At 36.3% G+C, this 26,916-nt stretch overlaps 1 protein-coding gene across 2 annotated transcripts in view; it reads right to left on the bottom strand.

Annotated features, from left to right (window-relative positions):
• Nucleotides 1-26,916, bottom strand: part of CSMD1 (CUB and Sushi multiple domains 1) — a 1,033,500-nt gene that overhangs the window by 695,506 nt on the left and 311,078 nt on the right. For both annotated transcript variants that reach the window (XM_015284920.4, XM_015284921.4), the window contains exon 3: nt 884-996. In XM_015284920.4, the coding sequence (XP_015140406.2) occupies nt 884-996 (113 nt within the window). The remainder of the gene's footprint in view (nt 1-883; nt 997-26,916) is intronic.

The raw sequence follows: 26,916 nt of genomic DNA, 5'->3' as shown, positions 1-26,916 counted from the left end.
GAGACATTCTTGCTATTCAGCTGACAAAACTTTAGAGGACAAAGCAAAAGGGGAAAAGATACCAGGGAAAGACAAACTGATAAGCAACCCATCCCAATCAGGAAAAAGTGCAGAAAATTAAGCACAAACAACCAAGCTAACATTCACACAACAGTTTAAATGCAATCCTGAAGTTGCATTCAAACTGTCCTCACTACCCAAGCAACTAACTTAATACTACTGTATCTGATCATTTTCCCAAAGTTTGCAGATCTCAAAACTTCTATACAAGTCATCACTTTACAAAAACTGATCCAGTCCAATTTTATGAGCTTAACTCTTGGTTAACACTAGAAGATATGAAATGCTTGGACTTATTTTTTCTCCCAGAACTGTTCAGTCATCACTGTATGCTAGTATCTTCCACAGAACTGGCTTTGAATTGCTTTGGTTTTGGAGAATAAAGGGAAAGAATACACAGAACATAACATATGTACATATGCAAGTTTTCCCCACTAGAAGATTATCTATTGATTTTCAGGACCAGTTAACATCCATCTCTTTTTTTTTCATTTTTATCATTAAATCCCTCTAGTCAGGCGCTGCCTAAAGAAGCTTTCAGAAGAAATTCAGGAAATAACAAGAAACCCATTTAAATGTAAGCATTTCCTAATCCAGCTTTAGAAAACTGACAAATTTGATTAAAAATCCCAGCTGAAATTCAAGTATTAGCTTGATTGAATTAAATGTCAAAATGAAGACTTTGTCCATGTAGTAGCATTTAAATATGCCAGAAGAGGTTATGCAATTGTCAATGATTCAAACCCTAAACAATGAAAATTGAAACGTTTCAGCATCAAAAATGTATTCCAAGTAGAAGACCAAATAAGAAAATCATTCTTACCTTCATAGATAGCTTTGAAACCTTGAGCACTGACAGCAAAGTCTGTGGTGAAACAGAGGGTGAGGATGGAACCTGTGCTCACAATAGATGATGGAAGCTGAAATCCAGATAACCTGTGCAATAGAAGAGGTATGACTAATTAAAACCTTTAAAAGAAATAAAGTAAAGGTCTCCTCTCCCCAGTAGACATGGTTAGCTTTATACCTTACACCTCCAGAAGAGGGAACATAAATAATTATATAAAACTTTGTTATACTTTAGAATTTCAGCCTAGCTTTATTTCAGACCACCTTTAACTCTCACATGTGAAAACATCCAAGACAAAAATCCACGCCTGAAATACACCAGTCAGCTGCTGCCTTGTCTCTCCAATTCTGAGCTTTGGAAAATAAACAGCAACTTGGATGAGTCAGAGATCAGAATGAGTGAGAAGAACTTTAATAAATACAGATGAAGGCATATAGTCAAATCAACTTAAGTCAGGAAAGCTTTCTGCAATTTATTCCTTTTTAAACATTGTCTTCCATGCACTAATAAACAGCTTGCTCTAATCTTTTCACCTTCTGTATACTTGTCAACCTACTACTTCTATTTCTTTCCACCTCATTTACTTCAATTCAAACCTAACCAATACAACTTTTTCCTCAAACTCAAAACTGCAGAACTACCATGCAGCTTGCCAGATCTTACATTCAGGCTTCTGTATGTTCTGTCACCTTCACTATCTATCTAGATGTTACAGTTCTTAGAGAAACATTCTTCTTGTTCTATTTAATAAATCATAGTGGTGATCACTACTGCCCTACATTTGTAACGTACAGTTATGACAGTTCATTATTAATTTAGGATATGTATTTTCTGATCTTACATGCATGTTTTCTCTTTCTTTGAGGAGGGTTTCAAAGTGCTCTGTTTTAGGAAACTGGTATCTATTGTGGGGGAAGGAGGAAAAACCAAGTTGAAACATGAAAAGATACAACTTGCTTCAATGCTTCACAATGCATAAGCAAGGAGGAGGAAAAAAAAAAAAAAAGGAAATAACTCAAAAAGAAATTACATAAATGCAGAACTATGCAGCTTAGCTACATGATTCCTGGTCAGTATTTGCTCCACTTCAGAAGGCTTTAGCTCATAATGGCAACAAAGTGATAAGGGGTCTGGAGCACAAGTTTTATGAGGAACAGCTGAGGGAACCGGGATTGTTCAGCCTCAAGAAAAGGAGACTCAGGGGGACTTTATTGCTCTCTACGATTACATGAAAGGAGATTGCAGTGAGGTGGGTGTCAGCTTCCTCTTCTGCCTAATTAGCAATACAGGGAATGCCCTCAAGTTGTGCCAGGGGAGATTCCGGTTGGATATTAAGAAACACTTCTTCTCTACAAAAGTGGTTACATGCAGGAACAGGCTGCTCAGGGAGGTGTTTAAGTCACTGTGTTCAAGAAATATTTAGATGCTGTACTAAGGGACATGGTTTAGTGGGGAAATACTGGTGGTAAATGGATGGCTGAAATGGATCATCTTGAAGGTCTTATCCAACCTTGGTGATTCTCTGATTCTATATATGACCCCACTTGAGCCCATTTGAGCTGTTGTTTCTAGGACTTCCTGTTTTGATTCCATGATGGTAATAAGCATCACTCCTGTAATGTGGACTCTTTACTATTAACTAAAATAGCTTCTGTAGTATCCCCTTTGAAATACCAGATCATCTTTTCATCTAATTGACATTGAAATTTACATTAAAGGATGATAAATATGCTCATTCACAACTTTAATCACCATACCTAAAACTTTTTACAGACCAAAGAATAGGTAGGTATGTAATAAACTTGAAGGAAATAATATATTGATTTTAAATATGTTTTTTTTTTTTTCCAACATATATATTGTTACTGCAATCCTAACAAAAATTAACAGGAAAATCTCAAATAGAAGACTTCTGTGTTTCTGTTGTTCAATACATTATCTGAGTGCTTCTGCAGTACTCTTGCTGTCCAGAATATTCCCGAAAGCCTTTATCATCATGTACAAATAAATTGACATCAAGTGCCAAGAAATTGAGAAAAACTAGACAGCAGATTAAAATCTAGGGTGTTATTCATATACTTCGAAGTAATTTCCAGAAGGAAAACACTGTTAACCTACCAAGTCTTTTTTCTCCCCTTACTAACATGTTTGCTAGGTAATTATAGCTGATGAATCATTACTTGTTTTGCACATTCATTTTATCATGCAGAAGAAATCACACATCTTCAAATGTTCCTTTAGTCTGGAAATATACTCTAGCAATTAATGTCTAGGCCTTTACTGCAGCCAGAATGGGAACGGTTCAAGCAGACAGGTCTGTGCTAAGAAAGCCCCACTAATAAAACTGCCATTTGATAAACTTGCATTGCTTCATAATGAACATATGGTGATACTTCAAAATACTGCCATTTCCTTAACTTTCGACAGCATGAATCTGCACAAAGCACACACTAAAACACTTTTTAACTATAGATGGACTATAGTTGGCTGGTTCATAAAGAAGAAACAGAACCTATAATAGAAGACACAATGATACACCAGTACTGAAGTTAGACTTTAACTCAGAAACAAGTATTTCTTTCTGCATTGTCATTTCATAGATCTTGTCATTCAGACATTTCTACTAAGGTCGACATACATACATTATATATGCATACATACATATATAAGACACAGCATAGCAATAGCATACCCAGCAGATTCATCTCACTCTGCTCACATCTCCACTTGTGAGGGAACATCTGGGGACTCCCTGGTACAAAACAGGCATTAACAAGATGCAGCAAGTGCTCTGCAAGGCTATCAAGGTGCTGAGGGGCCTGGAGCACATAATGTACATACAGAGAGCAGATGAGGGAATGGTCGTTGAGCCTTTAACAGACAGTAGCTAAGGGTAAAACTTACTGCTGTCTTCAGCTCCCTATCGGAAATGTATGGAGGTCAGTAAGTGTTACACGAGACACTAAAGAGCTGCCTGCCATCACAATCATAACCTTTCAGGATTTCAACACTATTCCTAAATTTTTAATTTGAATGAGGACAACCACAAGCTCAAACTTTCCATGCCACATAAAAATGCAAAACTGCAGGGAGATGCTACCTCAAAAATAGTGCTAAAAGCAAGTGAAGCAAATCAAACAGCACCCTTATTGCAGCTCTCCAGAAATTCCTTGCCACATCACAAGAGTCAAATACCTTTTAAATTTATTTCAGTGTGTCTTATTTAGTGTTATCTCATATTTGGCTTAACTGGAAATTATCCCAGAGCTACTATATCAGGAAAAAGTAAGAAAAACTCCACATTCTAGGTATCCATCATCACACAGTCAGTAGCCCAGGGGGCTTGGCCCCCAGGGGGCCAAGAAGGCCAATGGCATCCTGGCTTGCATCAGAAACAGTGTTGCCAGCATGAACAGAGAAGTAACTGTATCCCTGCACTCAGCACTGGTGAGGCCGCACCTCTAGTACTGTGTCCAGTTTTGGGCCCCTCACTGTAAGAAAGACATCGAGGCCCCGGAGCATGTTCAGAGAAGGGCAACAAAGCTGGTGAGGGGTCTGGAGCACAGGCCTTATGAGGAGCAGCTGAAGGAGCTGGGATTGTTCAGTCTGGAGAAGAGGAGGCTCAGGGGAGACCTTATTGCTCTCTATAACTACCTGAAGGGAGGTTGTAGTGAGCTGGGGGTCAGCCTCTTCTCTCGTGCGACTAGTGATAGGACTAGAGGGAACGGCTTCAAGCTGCGCCCGGGAAAGTTCAGGCTGGATGTTAGGAAATACTACTTCTCTGAAAGAGTGGTCAGGCACTGGAATGGGCTGCCCAGAGAGGTGGTGGAGTCACCTACCCTGGAGGTGTTCAAAGAATGTTTGGATGTTGTGTTGAGGGACGTGGTTTAGCAAGAACCATTGGTGATGGGTGAGTGGTTAGACTAGATGATCCTGTGGGTCTTTTCCAACCTTGGTGATTCTATGATTCCATTAGGGGCCAGACAAAAAAAAAGAAAAAATCAAGATATGACTATGGATCCCTGGCATTTATTATGGAAATAGCTCATTGGTGTTTTTCTGATGTGTTGGCCTTGGTCAGCTCCCAGACCCCCCCACCCAGGCATGTTCTCACTCCCCTCCTCTCAGCAGGAATGAGGTGTTAAAGGCAGGGAGATCACTTACCAGTTACCAGAACAGACCAAGTATACTCAGGGAAAACTTATTTATTGCCAATTAAAATAGGGTTGAGTAGTGGAGGAAAAACAAAAACAAAAAGGTCAAAACCTTCCCCCACACTCCCTTTTTCCCTGCTTTAACTCCACTTCATTTCCCAACTCAACCTCCACAGCCCCTCATTCAACACAGGGAGCAGCATCAGGCTGTGATCACTCCGTAACAGCTTCTCTCTCACACCTTCCCTCTCACTTTTTCCCTGGTCCTGCATGGGTTCTCCACAGGTTGCAGTTCCTCCAGGGAATACCCACCTGCTTTGGCACAGCCCATGGAGGCCTATCTGTTCTAGCATAGCTTCCTCCACAGGGGAAATCTTGTCTCTCAGGAGAACCTCCTCCCTGCTCCTTCTCTCACCTTAGCCTTCACAGGGTTGCTCCTCATGCTTCTTTTCCTCTCACACTCAGCTCTGAAGCATTTCTACCCTCTCTTAAACCTGTTTTGCAGAGGCACTGCCATCCTGGCTGCTGGGCCCAGCTGTGCCCTAAGGAAGGGCTGTTGGAGCCAGCTACCCTGATCCCTCACCCCCGCAACTGCGGCTGCCAGCACTCACTCAATGCTTTTGTAGCATTCTTTGCTCACATCATCTCTTCAACTGTGCTTAAATTTTATGTATTTTAAAGCCAAATTTTTAATATGTTATCCTTGTAATTCTAGTAATTACTAGCCCGAATCAGTTTAAACTGCTTGAACTTAGCCAGAAGGGAAGCTAATGCAGTAATTTAAGAGACGAAGGTAACTAAAGTTTTGCCACAGAAAATAGCTGTCTTGCCATCTTGTGCTGACCTTCAAGAAAATGCACTATACTGTAGGAATGTGCATGCAATTGTGTTCTCAGCCTATCCTGTAGCATTATGCAAACTGCATGTTTAAAGTTCTGTAACTTCTTTAAAGGAAAAAAAAGACTTAGAATCAGGTACATTAGGTATATTTCACTCAGTATAATATTTCCATTATGTGTACTTATGCCTATGAGTATTTTGAAGATTTGTGCTTAGGAAAGTAATTAATCCCATTATACCCCTGGGGAACCAAATCCTCATCACTTCCAGGTGCTGTGGAATTCTGCAGAGGAGCAGCCATGTTTCCCACTTTGTTTGCCAAGTTCCGTCAGAACCTTTGGAACTTCTACAAAAGCTGCAACGTTACAAACACAATTTTAGGATATGTATTCATAATATGACTTTTTATGAATGGTCACATTTATGATCCCTGAAGATCCCTTCAACAAATTGAGAGACAAGTCAGAGGTATTATTTTAAAGCTCATCCAGTCACAACTTTTGTTAACTTCCAAAAAAAAAAAAAAAAAAGGAAAAGAATTGATACTTGCCAACTGAAAGTATCCTAGAGAGCAAATAGCTGAGAATAAACATGCAGCTTTGTCTGAGCATGCATGGTACTGCAGTCCTATCATTTAAGTCTTCTCCATACCCAACATCTTTGCATAGAGTTCAGAGTTGAAAGCTGATCATAGGTAAACAAGATCACTTCTCAAGGTTAATAGGTAGTATATTTTATGGTGAAATCGTGTAGATCAAAATTAGAGTATATGATGTTATATAACTATTCTTATGCAAGTTTACAGTCACGCAAATGATGCCCACCAACAAGGTATAACCACAAAGAAACAAACGTATGCAGCATTATTTCCCAAATCCTGGAGAACTTCCATCTCCCTTGTTCACTGCTGTAACTTGCTATTGGGGAGTAAAGTTTGGCCAGCAATAATTAAAAAGAAAAAAAGTTTTTTCTTAGTTTTTTTTTTTTACTCTTCTTGAAATCAAAAACAAACAACAACAACAAAAAACCCAGAAAAATAATAAAAGAAAGCTGTCCACAGTTGTTCTTAAGGGTCATACTCTTGCTGGCCTCCCAATTTCATTAAACAGCACCTGAAGAAGCCAGAGGAGCTCACTCTTAAAGCATATATATAGATTTCCCCTAATTTTGTTCATCATCAAAAGATGGCATCCCTGAGGCCAGCTCCTGTCTGTACTGGCTACAAGCACTGAGAATAGTAACCATAGGTGAAGGCACTTAATAGTACGTAAAGCTAAGAAACAAGCCTACTTCATCAAACCAGTCTGTAACTTGTCACATACAAAACCACAGAAGACTTATTAAAATAATTTACATCAATTCTGTTACATGCAAAAAGTGAAATATCATTTCACATAGAAAAGCACAAGAAACTACTATAAAATTAGTACAATATCTATATTTTCTAAATGGTGTGTAAGTTCCACTACTCCCCTCCTCAACATTTTTCTTTAACTTGCATCACAAGAAGAGGAAAGAAATATAAAGCAAACAGCCTAAGGTCAGGTTTTTCATCCAGAAGCACTAATTTGGTCATTTTTCTTAAATGTAAGTTAACCTTGACTCACTCTCCTTAAAAAACATGGAGGAAATGCTGCAGCTGATAGACCCCCAGATCAGTCCTCCACAACTTTCCACCACTCCAGTATAAAGAAAATTCCTGGCAATAACTCTTGACATTGATAAAGGTTGATTAGCTTTCTTTCCTAAGAAAACAACAGTAAAAGTTCCTTACCTCTTTCCTTTCTCCAGCAGTACTAAATCTTCCCCTGTACTATTCTCCACAAACACAGACTCCAACAACATCAACTACTCCCTCACATGCCAGACCTATAGCAAAGGTCTTATGCTGCTGCTGTTCCACTAGTTCCCAATATCCCACTCACACTTCCATTAAAAAAAAAAAAAAAAAAAAAAAAAAAAAAAAAAAAAAAAAAAAAAAAAATTGACTTCTCCCAGCAACTATCTCCCATAGCTCACTACACCACAAAAAAAAAAACCTCCCCACCTGTTCCCTCAATTTCTCATTTTAATAATTAACATCAGGTGCTTCTCATTCCTTCTAATTAGATTTGGTTAAGGTGTGCACACTTCATTAGTGGGGCACTAGTCCAAACTCGTATAAAGGTTTTTTTGTTTTGTTTTGTTTTTTTTAAACAACATACAGTATACAAAAGGCTTATCTCTTTTTTGGTGCTCTTACTCCTGAAATTTTACATCTACAGTCTCAGTTCTGAACAGGCAAAAAATAGTTTTTAATTCAAGCCTATCATATAACTAAGTTTGCATGCACTTTTTCCATGATAATGTGGAAACTCCTGATATTTCCTATGAGTTTGGCTTGACTAGATATTAATTGCAAGATCACAAAATTAATATTCTCATAGTAGGGGAAAGAAGGAAGCAACAGGAGCAAAAAGCTTGTACAGTAATGGCCAAGGAAGTCCCCATAATCAAAACTCACAGCGTTTAGCTAGAAAGCAGAAAGAAGCTGCAGGCTTAACCATTTCAACAAACTTAAGAAAAAAAGAAGCTAGCTTCTCTAGATAACCACTAATGGTCACAGCAGCAGCACCTCCATCCACTGCAGAAAATCCTGAACCTGCAAAGCCTGTGACTGCAGCTAGCAGATACTTGTAGGGGAGCAGAAAAGCGTGACAGGAATTTTCCAATGCCAAATAAACACGAATCTGTGAGGGAACTGGAAGTGTGAAGAATGTGGTGGGACTCAGGGCTCTGGCAGGGATGGCAGCTGCTGGAGGAGGCCTGGGAGGTCACAACGTCCATCACTTTGTGGACAGAATTGGGATCACATGGAAGATCTGATATGGCTCTCGCATGCTGAGAAGATCTTGCATAATGGGAAGTCACATTATTAAAAAGAAGTTACTTCAGTTACTATAGAGCTAATGACTCTGTGCTTAAGAAAAGAACCTAACATTTTACATAAGATCAGGTGTTCAGGGTTAACAATTATATGAGCAGACTGCTTTCCCAGCTACAAACAGCTAACAACATTTTTAATTTGACAGCAAACCTTTTTTCCAATGTAAAGCAGAAAATTTTTCTGTCTTGGATTACATTCTGTATAAAATATGCATTTCCATAATAGCATTTAGACCAAAAACACCTTTGAAGTATACTGGTATATTAAACCAAATGCACCCAGTAGAAGTTACATGCATACATAAGAACGTGATTTTGTCCAATTAATTAATAACTATGCTCCAAATAAATCCTATTTTAGAAAATCACATAAACATCTTTCATGGACTGAAATACATCTTCTGGACCATTACCTAGAGCCCTACATGTTTTAGCTCACTAATAAAAGTCAAATGAAAATGGTAATAAAAATACAGCAATAAGACTATTGTAGTAGTTAACAGTTGGGAGTTGGAATGGGATGATCTTTCAGGCCCCCTCCAACCTAAGCCATTCTGTTCTATGCCACCCACACTTTGTCAAACAATTTAAGATATAATCATACAAACTGTTTGCATTGCTAAGTTTAAGCTTATATTTCTGAGTGTTTTGTCTGATTAATGTCACACGTGGATGTCACTTTCTGTCTTCTCAAAGGTAGATAAGTTGCATTAATCCACAAAATGGTAGACTGACCCACTATTTTATACAACGTCAGTACTGAAGCTAGTTTGTATTTCATAGTCATAAGGCTTTAGAGAGAGAGCTAAATGAGACTGGAAACAACACTGCAGCAATCAACAGTTGATTCTACTTCAGAATAAATGAAGATGTAATTTATCTGAAACTTTTCTTTACGAATCCACCCTAGATCACTCATAACACTGTAGATTATACTCATGCTGCCACTTGTGAGTGGTTTGGAAATGAAAAATGTAAAGAAGTTTTCATTTGAAAAGAAAGAAAAAATAAATAAAATAAAAAATCACCCCAAAGCTCAAAACTGTATCATAGGAACACAAATGGCTCTACGCTAAATGGAGTTTGGAAAGGAAAAAGTCTGTGAAGAGCACTCTTTTTTTCTTCACAGACCAGCCACTAATAACTGAAAAATTACCCACATTTCCAGCTCCCTAGGTTTTACAGGCTCACCTTTTATTACAGTATCAGAGCACCTCCACAAAAGTCGGTGAAATGAAGACAGAGAAAATGGAAATGGAATGATAACAAGTGTTTTAGAAGCCACACAGCACACAAAAATAGCCCAAGGGGGGAAATAAATCAATTTCTGAATCTTTCTTTTAATGTTTTTACAAATTGGATTACAGTAGTATTGCCACTTAAAAAAAAAAAAAAAAAAAAAGGAAAAAAAAAAAACCACACCAAATAACCCTACTCTATTTTGGTGTCACATTTTTAGCACAGACCTTGCGGCAAATAAAATACACTAGCAAATATTTGAATAGATTAGATTTTATTACAAATAGCATGTTTTTCCTTTGCAGAAAGAAGGAGGTATCTAAAAAAACACAATACTGTCCAAACATTAATGTATTTAATAATCAGTTTAGATAGTGCTCAGTGTTCCTTCTGTAAATAAAACAGAAGATTTATGCCTAGAAATTTATTCCAAGAATGTACACAGGTTCAAATGTGCTGTTCGTGACACAGAAAAATTTTGAATAGTTACATGTAATGGTATGGCAAATTTTCATTATCTCTTTTGCACATTAACTGTTCAGATCCATTCAAAATATATAATAATGTACTTTTTGTAGAATCATAGGATATAATGATCTGCAAAGAACTTCAGGGATCACCGAGTCCAGCTCCTGGCCTCACACAGGAGCACCCAAAATTCAAACCAAATGCCTGAGAGCACTGTCCAAACACTCCTTGTACTCTGGCAGCTTGGGGCTGCGACCACTGCCCTGGGCAGCCTGTTCCATGCCCACCACCCCCACCACCCTCTGGTGCAGAACCTTCTTCTGATATCCACCCTGACCCATCCCTTACACAGCTCCATGCTATTCCCTCCCATCCTGTTGCTGTCACCAGAGAGAACAGAGCAGCATGTCCCCTCCACTCCCCAAATGATTGAAGTAATTTCCACATGACATTTTTTTCCACATGTTGCTGATCTGAATTTTTAAAAAAGAGAAAGCAAAAGTGATACAAAATTTAAAACAACCTAAATGATTTTTTTTAATATCACTCTCTTTTCAAGACAAAATTTAAAGCTGACCTGTATACTGTGTTCATGTTTTACAGAGATTGATCTATCCTCAGTAGATCAACCAGATCCAGAATATTCAAAATTGTAAATCTTAACTTTCCACATCTCATTTTCCCATTTAGAAAATAAGGAGAAAATAACAACCTAACAAGAACCTTTTGAAGACATACACTTTGCAAATTGTAAAGAGAATTAGGAGCATGGCATCAGTATGTTCAGTACTTCAATAGGAAGTTCAAACAATTAACTACTGTCTTGTTTCAGACAACTCATTTTGGCCATTGAAACACAGATCTCCTGATAGTTTGGAATTTGACAGGAAGTGTTTGTCAGAGCTGAATGACAAAAGTCTGTACTCTAGAAAGCACCACCAATGAAGCCATTCCAAAATCAAAAGCTTTCGGAGCAATCAAACGAGACCTTTCCATCACCTTCTCTGTCCTTCCAAACTACTTACATTTTCAGTGTAAAGAATCTTCTCCAAGCGTTACTGTATGTTATACGTATTGTAAGTGTGCCCCTAGGACTCTTTTCACTCAGTAAAAAAACGTATCCCGTTTCAGAACTGACGAAAGGATTTTCTTTCACTATCACCTCATTATGACTTTCTTTCTTTTTTTTCTGAAACTAATTGTTCTGACAGCTCTATTTTAAAGGGGTCAGGCTTTGACAGTTTTAGACTGCACAAAGCTCACTATATTAACGTTCTCCTCCCATGTCTTACTCCCAAGAGAGCTATGACATTCTTTTTTTCTAAGCAAACCTTTGAAGTGTATTGTTTCTACACATCCTACTAGAATTTCAGTGCAGTACACATCACTTAATACTCAAACACTTCCTGTCAAAATTGTTGCCTGGCTTGTTTGTCCTTTATAGGAAAGAAATCTAGGGGGAATTTCCATGGGTCATAAAATTCATTTTATCTAAATTTAACTTTTTAAAAAGTCTGCTGCTGATAAGTAGTTTTGATAGTTTCAAATGGCACTTACAAGAAAGAAGGGGCTGCTGCTACTAGTACGGAATAATGGCCCATTCTCAAAATGTCTGTAATTATGTGAGTGCTTTGGGATAAATTTTTTTATTGTGTCAAGTATCATAAACTCATATTTTCTTTCAGTATATCACTTACATTAGTCAAAATCTTCCAGAAGGTAAGTTGTTTTTTGAGTAGTTCAGTACTTCACTTCAAATATCTTATTTATGTAGAGTATGAATATGCCATAAAAGGAATAGGGGTAGCACTGCACATACAAGAATATCTGACATGGGGAGTCAAGACAGAGACATGCTAATGATCAGCGTTTCACCACCGAATTCATTTCCAAAGCTGACGGGGGGACTTAGTGGCAAAATAGAAGTGCTGTTCCTCGTTCTTCCTCTAATAAGGATGACATACTGCAGCAAAGATCCAGAATGTTTATGAAAGCTGCACGCTTGATACCTCTGGGAAGTTGGTACTGGTTATTAGTACGTGCTGAAGACCTTCATTTTAAAGCTGTGCTGATATTATGACCAGTGCTACCAATATTTATCACATTTTGAATGCCTTTATTTTGCTACACTAGCTGGCATTCAATAGCCATTAAATTTCTTTGGCAGAGCAGTTAATTAATCTCAGAGTACACTGGCTTACTAACAAGCTTTACAGGTTGTGTGGTGTTTTTCTTAATTTTTAAAGCAAAAATCATTGCAATTAAATACCAGTTTGCCATTATTTTTCAGAACATCCTTGCCTCATGCATAACCTGTTCCAGAATATGGTGTAGTTTACTGTGCTGAATTCCCACTGTGATCAAAGCAAATTTGCTAATATGCATACAAATTTTAATAATTATACTCAAATTGTTCTTTTTATGGTGCCATCCTGTCTATGTACCTTCTAATCAATAGTTCTTCAATATATTCAGAAGAAGCAGAGCAATCTCTTACAAAATTTAATAGTTAATAATTTTTGATAGCTTCAACCTGAAATATCACATCCCAAAAGTTTTGAAATATGTCTTACTGAGAGATATTTCATCTCTTTCTTTCTGATCATTTTCTGTGCTTATATGTTAAGTCACCTCAACTGAGGTTTGCCCTCGGATGCATAATTTGATGGTTGAGCTCCTCCTGTCAGAAAATTCTATCTTGTTCTTCTGTCCTTTAATCCCTACATATGTAATATATCATTTCAGGGCTTATGATCATCACTGACATTATCTATAGTAATATCATTTTTAGTTTGGAACAAATTGTTTCTCATGGATGACTTGCCCTAACAACTGTGTTTAGGTGAGTCATATTTTGATAGTTTAAAATGTACTCATTCAAAGTATTTCTTCTAAGGAAAGGATTCATGCAAAGTCTTTGTTGCTCACATTTCTAACCTCTGCAAACTTTCTTTTAAAAATTGTATTATAATATTTATACATTAGTCCTAAGGAATGGGCAGTGTCTAGTTAGCTGAAGTAATACGAATATTGGGCAAACTCTGCCTATAACATGTATAAGATTTTTGCAGGAAAATGGTGGTGCTCTGCATTATCTGTCAGGCTACTACATTTCATTATATTTTATTAATTTTGTCATATCCTGCAGACAGTTTTGTGAGAGCTGCCCAAAACTGCCCTTACCCACTTTTGTCCAGATTATGCAAGATCCTGAATTTCTAAACTTAGGTAATAGTTTTCATTTCTTTTAACTTTAATAGAGTATTTTTTTATATCACCAGCATCAGATGATGCTGACATGTGTCCTGCTTCTTTCTGACACCCATTTTTATAGGCAGCCTGCAGTCTGTCCATAAGCACCCACAAGACAAAAAGGAGAGAGCAGAAAAACACCACTTCATTTCATGGAAACCAAGGATGCCTGTTTGAAGTCAATACTGAAGTAATTATTGTTTTAGGAGAAATTTCAGTTTTATGCTTTCTGTCTTAACTCAGAACTTGACTCCTATTGTTACCCATTAATTTGAGTAGGATTCCAAATTAAGGTTAAATCCGCTGCTTATGATTTCTTTTCTGGCAGGTATGTTTTTATTTTCATTGGCTCATGTTTATGTAGAACTTTCAGTAAATCTCAGCTTTTTCTCAGATTTTTCTGACTGAATGAACTTGTTATTTTAATGTAGAATAAGATGTCTTTGGCGAAGCCTCTGATGACTGTGGTGGCCAGGGAGGAGTTTCAAAACCAAAACATTGCACATGATTCTATATGCCTGTGGTACAAGCATGCTTCTAGCTACAGTAGTACTTGACCATTCCTCTGACAAGATGTTAATATGGAGATTAACTATCTCCCCAAGTAGGGAAAGGGATAGAAAAGGGAAAGGGAATAGAGAAGTATGAAATAGCTGAGAAGCAATGATAGCTATTCACTGCTGTGGATGACAGAATAAATACAAAAATCAGGAGAACCACTGAGATTAATAGAATAACAGGATGGCCATCCATGGAATTGAGAAAGACAGGCAGAAAATGTGAATGAAGATAATATTCAAAGGAGATGAAGAAGAAAGAAGCCATAGGAAGCAATGGCATATTTTATGGAAACAAAAAGCCTTATTAACTTACATAGCCTTAGACAACACTATGAGAATTTTACTGGCCTGACAATATTTCTCCTACAACTTCTCAAGGAAGAAATAACAATGGAATTTGTTAAAGAGAGATTACTGAGTTAAGTGGCAGATTTTTAGATTTCTATTTCAGGATCCAGATTCTGCAAATGAGGGAGTAAAGCATTCTGAAGCATTCAGTTTCTACTTGCATTCAACATCTAAAACAACATATTTATCTCCAACAAAGAGAATATATCTATAAAAAAAACCCAGATAGTCAACTTTCATGACTAAAGTGTGCCTTTTTGAAATAAAACTCACAAAAAAGAATTAAAAAGCTATCTGGACTGATAAATGAGATGAGTGAGAGACAGGCAACTAAGAAACTGAGAAAACACTAAAAATAATGGCAGTTCTCCCTACAAGTGAATCTGAATGAAAAGACAGATGACAGTCAAGAAGGTGGAACACAAACCAAGTGTGAAAGCTGCTGTTACTGCCCTTGCTGTTAATAAAAAACAGGGTCCTCATTTCAAACTGTGCTAGAAGTTCTAAAAGGAAATTAATGACAGAAAAGCTAGAAGAGGAAAGGCATGGATACTTAAGGAAGTATTACTCTAAAAAAGGGTTGAAAAGGACAACAAAAATGGCTAATTGAGAAGAATTCAGGCAAAAGAGAGCAATTTTATTTTTTCACTTTCATATTATTTTTTGAGTTCCTTTCTGTTCCATCTTCTTTACATGTGTACTTCCTTATGCTTTTTCACATATTTAAAAATATATATACCACAAACAAGTCTTTTTTTTTTTTTTTTTTTTTTTTTTTGGGGGGGGGTGGATACTGCTTTCTCCAACCATTCTCTCTGCAATTCCTATTTCATACTACAGTGGAAAGATTTCATTTCTCTTCTCTCTGTATTATTCTCTTAGGTTAGCTACCACTTATGCCTGGTGTTCTTTTTAATTAAAATTCTCTACTAGCAGATGCTAGTGCTTGCAATCTGTCATTCTTTAACCTTTTTTTTTTTTTTTTTTCTTAGAAGCCTGTGTTTGATCATAGCATGAGAGAGCTAGACGGACTGAACAACCTAATGAAGTTGTTTCTGCCTTATCTGCTACAGATCTGTAATGCAGATTCATTGCTACCTGCTCCCAAACACAAAACTTACCTTTCACTGATTTTTTGATGGAACGCTATTATCTAATATTGCAGAATGAGAGCTCTTTCATCTTTTAATTTTCATATATTTTGTAGTATTGAAAGCTTTTATGTAGCCTGTGTCATTTTATCTGGGACGTATCATTTAATGATGTATCACTACCTACCAAAATAATCCACATTTACTTGTGTATCAGTATCAATTCTGTATGTGCTTTCTTGTTGTTGTTGCTTTAATGAATACCATGTTAAAACCAAGAACAAGTGGTGTGGGACTACAAATTCTCAGGGAACTTTTTCTTAGGATAACTTCAGTGTATTTCTTATGACTCCATTTAATCTTTATATGCTGTTTCTTGACTGATAAGACACCACTTACAGCAGTAATTTCTGAGTATATACAACTGGAGTATGTTTCTCTTGCTCTATGAAAGTACTCAGATTTAATTTTTCTTTGAAAATGTTCTGTTTTACTTTTACTTCTTGATAATATCATGAGTCCATGGGAGGCCATCTGTTGACTGGGGCTTTTGAGTCATGAAAATAGGGAAGAGAAACATGGACACATTTAACGCCCCTACATCTCATGAGGTGATGCCTGGAAGATTGTAGCAACCGCAGTAGTAATGTCTTCATTTTAAGGAGAAAATAATCCTGAATTTGTGAACTGTTTCCTTTTATAAGTTCTACCAAATTAACTACGTGCTTATAAAATGTTGATAAAATGGTATATTTTCCATTGAAAAAGACCTCTCAGTGGAAGAGTCCTGAGTAATGATATCCATCTTCTAGAACACAAATTCAGTCATAAATGAACAGAAGAATACATATTATTCTACAAGTCATAGCATCTGAGATTTACATTAAGCGATTAAAGATAAGAAACTTAAACATTCACAGCAGATATTGGACAGAAAACAAATCAGAAGTGAGAAGTTCTGAATTTACTGAGGATTGGATTATATTAAGGGGAAGTGTTAGGAAGGGGACCACTGGTATTCAAGTCCATGTTCTTGGATTAGTCTTATCAGATATGTTTAATGCTAGCTTAAAAAAATAAAATAGTAGGAGTAGGAAAGTTGTATTAGGAGTAGTAAGAAAAAGTAGACAAAGTTATCCAGACATCCAGACAAGAAGGAGGATTTGAATAATTTATAAAGTCTAGGTAGAAAACTTGAAACTGTGAGATAACACTGAGGGCTGGAGAGAAAAAAAAAAAAAAAAGAGAGAGAGAGAGAGAGACAATAAATTGAAAGGTATATAGACATCTCTTAAGATCAAGTGAATCATTTTTCTTTCATTGAATCTGTTGGAAGTTGACCTAATTTAGAAAGATAAAATTATCTGAAATGAATAGTATGTCCAGAGACTAATAAAAAGGAATATGGGGGAAAAAAAAGAAAAAAAAAAAGAAAGAAACAGGCCATTAAGATGCTTGTGGGCACAAAGACACCTCATGTTAGGCAGAGGATGTGGAAGCTAGAGAAATGAAGGCAAAAGTATGACTTAGGGCAGTAGTTTATGATTTATTTTGAGAAAAGGATTTAATGAAAAAGAAGGATGTAATCTTCTTAGACGTGATGAGAAAAAACAATCTGGATTTAAAGAGGAAAAATTGAATATAGGAGATAAATTCCTGAAAAATACTGAACTTTTAGTTCAGTTCATATCACTTTTAGTGCTGTATTACTACTCAAACAGAATTTTTTCTTGGGAAAACAATATGGCTTACTACACCACATTATACTAGTCGGGCTTTAAGCTATTGTTCATATAGTTAATTTCTCATGCCACAAGCTGCCAGAAGCAGCTTGTTCTGCTTGAATTATAGTGATCTTTTTTAGGGCCATTTCCTCAGTTCATCACTCCTGAAAACCTCAACACCTGTTTTTCTGAGAGGTACTAATCTTCAATTTTAGGCTAATTATATTGGTGTTGTGGAATATTTGCATAGTAAACACATGTTTTGTGAGTAAACACTAAGCTAGTAACACTGCAAATTTAGCACTAGAATAGCAGTTGAAAATGCCGTGGTCAATATCATATCAGAATGACAAGTTTGGACACACCATTAACCTAAGCTACTATAACAGAATGAAAAAGAAATCTCTTTGACAGCTGCCTTGTCAAGAGAAATATAGGAAAGCTCATATGCTCATGCTCAAAGAAATAATTGGCTAATATGTTTTTAAAATACTGATATTAAACTAGACAGTAATGGTTATTTCCAGTAAAATCATTTAGGTATTAAAATATCAGCCTTTATATTTGATATATTTCTGAACAACTCTGTACTGTTAGCATGTAACTAAAATACAACTGATTGACCTTTCATTTGTACCAAAGTTCTTTAAATATGTAATGATAGTATCCAACACGTATCATCATAATTGAAAAACATCAATTAATCTAGCTCAAAATAAGGTGCCAGATAAGTGTGAAGCATTAGTACTCAAAAATAGTCTATCCTGCTAGAAGCACAAGCAAATCAAACCATGAATTAAAAATTTAAAAAAGAATAGTTTAGATAATTGTTTCAGCTTTACATCTCACCAAGAAGCAGATAACCCTGACTAGATACTCAGTTCACAGCAGCCACTGCAATGGCAAATAAAGGTGAGAGGAAAAAACGGCAGTCCAATCATCTATATTTTGAAGATTATTACTTTCCCACCATATTTTTCTACTGACATAGATCTATTTTAACAATTCCATGTTAGCTAGATATAAGTACTTTCTAATGTTCCCACTACTTTCTTCAGAAGCTATTTGATACAAAATTAGCATGTTTTAGTGCATAAGCCTACAGATTCAAATCATAGATATTTTTAGTCTTTTTTTTCTGTGAAAAAGAGAAAAATGGAGATAGAGATGAAAAGAATGCTCTCAATTTGCATTACTTCTTTGATTATTTGCTTAACCTGTTAATTCCTCCAAAAACTGAGGAATGTAGGTGATTTTGTGTGAGGCTGAAACGGTTGAACAGATCGTTGTAGGACAGAAAGAAAGTGATGCATGTAGCCATTTGCATGCTGATCTAGAAGAATCTCTAAAAAATGCATTTGTAACTATTTAAATTGACTGTTTAACTTTACATTTAAATGTAACTATTTAAATTGTAAAATTTAAATTTTAAATTAATTAAATTTATTAACTTCTGGAATTCTAAAGACAAATATGCTGACTAATAACTTCTTCATATACATGAAATTGGAAAAATCTATTCCTTGACTACCTGCCTGTAACTATGTAAAGAAAAAAGTGGAAGACATCACTTCTTAAGACGTATTAAGATATAAGAGTGACCAAGCTTTATGATTTAGGGTGTAGTGATTTTATTTTATTTTAAGACATGCACTAAAAAGCCACACCACACAGAATCATAGAATCGCTTATGTTGGTTGGGACTTTTTGGATCCATCTTGTCCAACCCCTGCTCTAGGAGGGACACCAGGACCAGGCTGCCCAGGACCATGTCCAGGCAGCTTCAAAAGATATCCAGGGAGAAGACTCCACAGCCTCTGGGCTGCCGGTGCTACTGCTTGGTCACTCGCACAGAACAGAAGTGTTTACTGATGCTGAGACAAAACCTCCTGTGTTCCAGTTTGTGCCCTTGTGCTCCTTCATCCTCCCATCAAGTATTTACAGATATTGATGGGATCCTCTCTGAGCCTCCTCTTCTTCCAGGCTGGATGTGGCTCTGGGCAGCCTGCTCTACTGGTTGGTGACTGCACATAGCAGGGGTGTTGAAACTAGATGATCTTTATGGTCCTTTTCAACCCAGACTATTCTATGATTCTGTGATTCTATGATTCTCCAGGTTCAAGAGTCTCAGCTCTCTTACCCCCTCCTCATAGAAGAGAGGCTCTAGCTTTTTCATCATCTCTGTGGCCTTTCTTTGGACTCTCAATGTCTCTCTTGTACTTTGTAGTTAATAACAGTGAAACAATCTTTAAAGATTTTGAAAAGTCTGCAAAGACCATCAAGTCATATTATTGTTACTAGCCTATTCTTGTACTCAAGATATAAAAGGAGAAGCAGTAAAGATCAACTAGTAAAATCTTTAATTAATCGATCTTCAAGAAATTCAAATGCTCAGTTTTGCCAAGATCTCTAGATCTCGGATCTCAAGATCCAAGTGGCTCTAACTTGCTGGTCCAATTAGTATCACCAGTTGTTCTGACATTTCTCTTTTGCATAATGGTGCAATATTATTTCTAAATACATATAGTTACAAGCATTTCGTTAGCATATTTCTAAAATCCTGCTTTATTTTATAATCAAGGTAAATTTCACTTTATCCCATTAATCCTTTCATTTGTCCCAAATGACTTACATGACTGCACTCCAGGAAGCACAGGTACATAAGTGAATGTTTTTTCAAAGAGTATAGAAGAAAGATTTTTCATTGGGATGTCTATTGAGAACAACGATCAGAACCATTCAGTACTATTTGAAAGATTCAGCATTTTCTCTAACTCAGAATGTGAAATGTCTGACTAAGGCATTTCATACATGGATTACACTGTCATTACCATTGTGGTGTTGTAGTACTGTGGGGAGTAGTCATTTGGAAGGGGTCCTTGTTATTTACTACAAAACATATTTAAAGCTGCTGGTTCTATCACTTTGTGAAGAGAACACCATTTACTAACAAAACCAAGAACTTTTGCTGACCAGTAAAGCAATGCAACAATCTTTCCAAGTTTCTAGCATCAATCATTCCACTATGTACTTATGCATAATTTGCAGGAAGATAGTACTTTTCAAAATTGATAATTTTCTCTTCAGGTTGTTTTGCAGTTTTGTTAAATATTAATGCTCTTTGCTCTGACCCCCCCCCCCCCCCCCCCCTTCTAGCCTTTCAATTAGTATGGTCTTTAAACTATTCCATGTCAGTGGCTGCACTGCTGAATCTCAGTTAATAATTATTCTGCAGGAAAGCTATTAGTACCATCAATTCTTGTCCTTTCGGATCTTTCTGAGCTATCTTTTAGATTATTACTGTTTTATTATTTATGTAAACAATGTAAAAGCATTTGCTGTTACTTGATAACCACTTCTAATTTCAACAAGAGTTTAAGAACAAATAGGCATTGGTACTTTTACAACTGAACGCTCATACCTTATCTCCACTGAAAATAACTTGTGGATAATGTAAACAAATGCATACAAAATTTTCAAATCAGGGTGACACAATCTATTAAGTTACAAACTGTAATAATATCAGTATATCAGATGCTTTGGAGTGAAACACTGCGGATGCTGCCATGACTGTGACTAGTTATACTATACAGATATTACATCAAAAATGTATGTACAAATAGCTAAATGGCCAGTAATATTTGCAGATGGTACAAAATCCACAAGTAAAGATAAGTTGATTTTTCAGAGTATGAACAGTTTTCCCTAAAAGTTATAAAGAATTTTTTTCCAGTACCTTTCTATGTATCTTGCAGCTTTGTGGACTTTTCTCTGAGGTATCAGCATCCCCATGATGAAGTTTTAAAAGCCAGTGCAAAGCTTATAGTGAAGACCATGATGCTACCCAGCTGTCTTTTATGTCACTAGTTGTATTAGCAAATTGGATTTTGCTGTGCAGTGTGGTTTTGTTGTGAGCACATTAATGTCTCCACTTGCCATGTGCAGGTTTGGCTCTCCAAGCAGTTTTGATGCATTTGAACAAGATATTCCCAGTGCTTCAGAGGGGCATTAGGTTAAAAACCAACCCATTAGCTGCACTACCACTGAGTCATGCAATGTGCATATAACGCTTTTTGTCTTCAGTGAACTTTGCATTATATGCAGTGCAAATGCTTTGCCTGGGAGCAAGACTTAATGCAATCTGAAGCAAAGCCTCTGACCCCACAATATACAGATGTGCACAAGGCTCAGCGTCAGCCACTTCTATCTTCCGATCTGTTCCTGTTGCACCTAATTGCTTGATAATGCATAAACAATCTTTTAGTGCCCTCAGTTTACTGAATCATTCACATCTACACAGTTCTGCTATTTTTTTTGAATGCAAATAAGGCATAAAGGAAGCAAAGTGCCCTAGGGAGTTTTTAGGTAAAACACCAACTCAGCTAGGAAGCCTAAGTTGGCTTGAATTGCTTTTTCTAATTCAATCTCTTTTTTAGAAATGGCCTTTAGTTTCTTATTTTATGTGTAAACATGAAATATATGTTACGTACATATACATATATTGTAAGTACATTTACTTTAGTTACTATACATTTATATTACATAAATTATGTAAACTATTTGTATCAATGTCAGGTGGCAACATTTGGTTTCTGGGTCTACAATGCTGCCTGCTGTGCCAGCTATGCATTCAGAAAATCTGGACCCTGGTTTGCACACTGCCTAGTTATCTTGAAGTTGTTTATTGCTGATATAATAGAATATTGCTTGGTTTTGTCTCTCATTCTTTTTAGGAAAATTGTCATGAGTTACTCCTCAGGGCATGATTTCTGTAGATCTTACCCCTTTTGCTAAGTATTCAGTAACATCTCTCCTTTTGCTAGCAGTGCTAGCATCCAAGCCAACTTTTTTCTACATGTGACTTTCTGTAACTTCTAAGTTAATAATGTGACTAGGGAATTCTGTAGAAAACAAAAGTGTCCTTCAATAGCTTCTTAATAAATAAACAACTTTTTAACATTATTTTAGTTTAGAATTTCTAATTCCTGGGGCACATAAAGACAGTGCTATCATAATTTATAGCTTTGCAGGACCTGTTTTTGGATATGTAATTCCCAAAACAAGCTTTAAGTGTAATAAGCATCTAAGTTATTTGTGAAGTGTAAACGGAAAGTTAAATTCCTCAGAGTTGGAGATTATAGAATGGTGTTAGACATCTAAGAAATGTTGAAGAAGATACCTTAAATGACTTACTACAGAATGGCAGATCTGTAATTATAGATCTATTTTTGTAGTCTAGGAAACCAGTAATACCACATGATCAGAATAGGTACATTTGAGTCACAACAAAGGAGGTCACTGTCTAAAGGAGTCACTAACTTTATTAGATCCCCTGTTGAGAATGTAATTGTTATTGCAGGACATCTGTTTCTCTACAAGTAATAGTATTCAGTAACTCAGTGCATAATCTTGGTATGAGTCTTGTTCTCCTATTTTCTTTTGTCTCTGGTGTTTTAAATCAGTTATTCTACTTCTTAGGTGAGAATTCCATCAATAAACTTCTTAGCTAGCCAAAGATCACTTTTTATTGCTTCCACATAGGACTTTTCTACTGTTCCAAACAGACCTGAAGATGCACATTTCTGCATGCCAGTAATCAACTGGAGCAAGGCAACTATTTGAAGGGATCCTGGCTTCCAGACAAATCATATCTACATAGGTCACTCTGAAAGTAATACCTCCCATTTATTTTCATAGGAACTACACAGATACAAAGAGCACAATGACACTATTTGATATAACTAATTCTTGGCTACAAAACTCTATTTTTCAATATTGTAATCACCATTAGCTGTGCATTATTGCCAGTAATGAAAAAGTGCCTGCATGTTGCTCTCATAAAAATCTGCATGGGCCACTCATTACATGGCTAATCTTCCACTTCACTGTCGCCACTGCCTAACTATGCTAACCACCACTGCTATGTATCCATCAATATTCAGCAGGTGTCGGTAATGCCAATGGGTGCAATTTTTTTCTCCATGTAGAAAGTCAGTGACACACCTTTCCTTCACACACATTTCCATGATCCTTGAGGTCCCTTCCAACGCAAGCCATTCCATGATTCTATGAAAACTTAACAAGACTTCCATCTAAAATAATGCTGGGACAGACATCATATCCATATTTTATGCAGCAACTCTGAGACTAGTACCTTAAACTGACAGTGAATTACTTAAATTCAAAGCTTGAGAAATTCATCATTTATATCCTTGTATTGAAAGAGATACTGAAAAAAGAATAAAAATCCTGAAGTAACTTAAAATAAGCAAGAGAGTATTCCTGTATATCTACATTCAGGTAGAGATTATCACCTTCCAAAGCCTTTCCGAAGCAAATGACTCTCTCTCATTGGCCATAGATTGAGGCTCTTAATTTAGCACAGTAGCATCCCAAGGTATATAAAAATGTGCATAGTTTACATGGGCCAAATTGAATCATAGCTATGTAGGTTTCAGGTCAGACAAGAAGACTTAAATTTTGTTTGTTTGCGGTAAGCAGCAATTCGATAAGGATTTGTAATTGGAACTTTGCCATTTAATATTCAGCTAAATCCTGCTTTTAGTCATCCATGGACTTTTTTGGTGTGGGCCTGTGTTCAGTATACAATTTTACATTCTACAGTCTTATTTAGATAGACAATATGTTACAGTCTGCTGTGAATCAATGCTGAAAATCTGTTCCATCCTCTATTTTTTGCCTATATCTAAGTTAAGCATACAGATAAGCCTTCAAAGCAAGTTTTTGAAAGGCTGTGCAATAAAAGAAGGTCCAAAGAAATGCTTCAAAATCCTAATAGGATGCATGCCTGCCCCTCCTACTTTGAAAGGGAATATATTTTGTGCATCACAGCAGTACTGTAACTGATTACTTGGGTAAGAGACAGTTAAAATTATTTTACTATTTAAAGAAGCAAAAGAGAATTTCTATGAAGTGTCTTGATCACTGGAAGATGCCTTCAGCTGGGAGTTGGTAGCATTCAGTTGGTAGCATTCAGTAGCGTCAGAACTGGCTATTATTTACAACAGTGAATAATGATTTTTAAGTTTGTGTTGGTTTGTTGCTTTTTCTTCTTCCAAGCCCCCTCCCCCCCCCCCCCCCCCCCCCGAAAGAGGGAGATTCTAGGGATGGAAAAAAGCATACATTAAACTATCCTGTTCGTTTTCCATTTTACCTATTCCTCGGAGTGTCTATTTCTATCCTTTTAAACTTGTAATTGTTAAAGATACTCAGTGGAGAAAATAGATTTACAAAATAAGTCATCCTACCATTTACAAGGTCTGATAATTGAATTTGTACAGGTAAATATTTAATTACCTAAATTAATAACATTTTTTGTGACCTCTAATAAAATCACTTTATCAGTGGATAGGAACATTTCATGAAAATAATATACATTGCAGAGTTCTGCTGAAAGACAAACATTCTGTATATTCAAGAACTGCCTTTGCCATTGAAAACAGAGACTCATGCTTCTTTCAGTCAGTTAACCTTGCCAGCCCTTTGACCAGGAGAGAATACATATAGCCTTGGAAAGAATTTCTGTTTCATAACACAAAGTATATGGCACTGTCAACTAATTAGATTGCAGCTAATAACTAGCCAAGTCTTTAGTTTGCATATTTTACATTTTAAATGTAAAACTTGATAACATACATCATTATTTCAAAAGAGAATGAAAAATATAATACAATTAATTTCAGCATCGACTATAATATCATTCTGTTCAATTTTTCTCATAACAACTACATTTCACAAAGTATTAGCATAAAACTAGCAATATCATTCCATTATTAATTTTGTAATGCATAAGAAAGACATGATTATTTCATTGAAATGATATATTTCATTTGTAGAATTCAGAGGTATGAATCTAGAAATTAAAATGTGAAAAAATTAGAAATGCTTTGTCACATTGTTGCAAATTATACTATAGAAGTCTGTAATATTGGTCATGCAGTATTTTCCATAAGAGCAAGACATCCAGAACATAGAATCATAGAATCACCAAGGTTGGAAAACACCTCCAAGGTCATCCAGTCCAATTGTCTACCTACCATCTATATTTCCCACTAAACCATGCCCCTTAATACAACATCTGAACCTGTTAACTATATATAGCCTGTTGAATGCAACAATTATCTTGTGGGTTGCAGAAGCCGTAGTCATTCCTTTCATCTCTTGTTACATCTGTTAGGGCTAGTTAGTCTGGCAAAGTGCACTCCTGTTGTGAGATGATGATAGCTAGTAAATTTAAGGATATGTGTTTGTACTTTTCATCAACAAGCTCTGTATTTAAACAATTAAAAACAAATATATTTTAAGCACATTGTAGGAACAAAAGTAAACATAGACAATTAGAGTAAAATAGTTATCATTAGCTGCCATCACTAAAGCATTGTGCCATTAGGGTCAGTGAAAAATAGAAATGCAAAGGTGATGGTGAATAAAACAATTTGGGCTTTTAAACGCAGCCCATTATTTTTTGTCCACGCTTCAATGAATGAAATTAAAGAGCTCCAGTAGCGTAATAAAAAAGTCCATTTTACATTTCTCAGTAAGGTTTAATTTTCCTACTACTATACACAGCACAACTAGATTCAGCAGGAAGCTGCACCTTGAAGAAATCTTGATTTTAGTAAGATTTCAAAATGCTTATGTAACCTAGATTATGTTAAATTTATTCAAATAATGATGTTAGGAAAGAATAATATGTTATTGTTATAAAGAGCTTGATTACTGTAGGTTTCTTCTAACCAAACCTGGCAGAACTTGAATGCATTGTGAAAATTTCTTGCTTACAGTGAAAATACACAGTTTGAAATGAGCCTTTTCCATTGATTTGACTATTGTGATACTGAAGGTTTTGAATGGTAGAGGGGGGTACAGAAGTCTCCTTTATTTGAATATCTGCCTGACATAAAAGATGCTCCTTAGAGTGGATTACTTTCAAAGCTAAAATGGCAGTCAAAAATATATCAGCAAACCTGCCCTGTTTAACAACCAAAGCAAATCTGTTATTTTGGGAGAGGCTTATTGCAACACTGATGATCTTTGGCAGGATGCTACTGGGAAATATTTTACCTTTAAATGTTTAAGGGCTAATTTAATATGTTACAGTAATTCATCATGTGCACACTGAAGCTTAAATAGAGAAACCAATGACAATGTGTAACTAATAGAAAGGCAGCGATTGGTGGGAGGACTGTTTGAGTGGCACCAGCAGTGCTGCTTCTGGCAGTGCTGAGGCTGTGGGTCCCAAATATGCTTCCCACAGGCTGTGACTGCAGTGTTCTTCAATAGAGATGAACTACCTCTACAAAAAACAGGCTTTTACTTCTGGACTCCCAGTATCAGTTTGCATCTTTGAATGGCAGTAAATGTGACCAGAGAACAACAGGATAG

The sequence above is a fragment of the Gallus gallus genome, chromosome 3, assembly GCF_016699485.2.
Source record: "Gallus gallus isolate bGalGal1 chromosome 3, bGalGal1.mat.broiler.GRCg7b, whole genome shotgun sequence".
NCBI lineage: Eukaryota > Metazoa > Chordata > Aves > Galliformes > Phasianidae > Gallus > Gallus gallus.
This window is presented reverse-complemented; position numbering and strand designations above follow the sequence as displayed.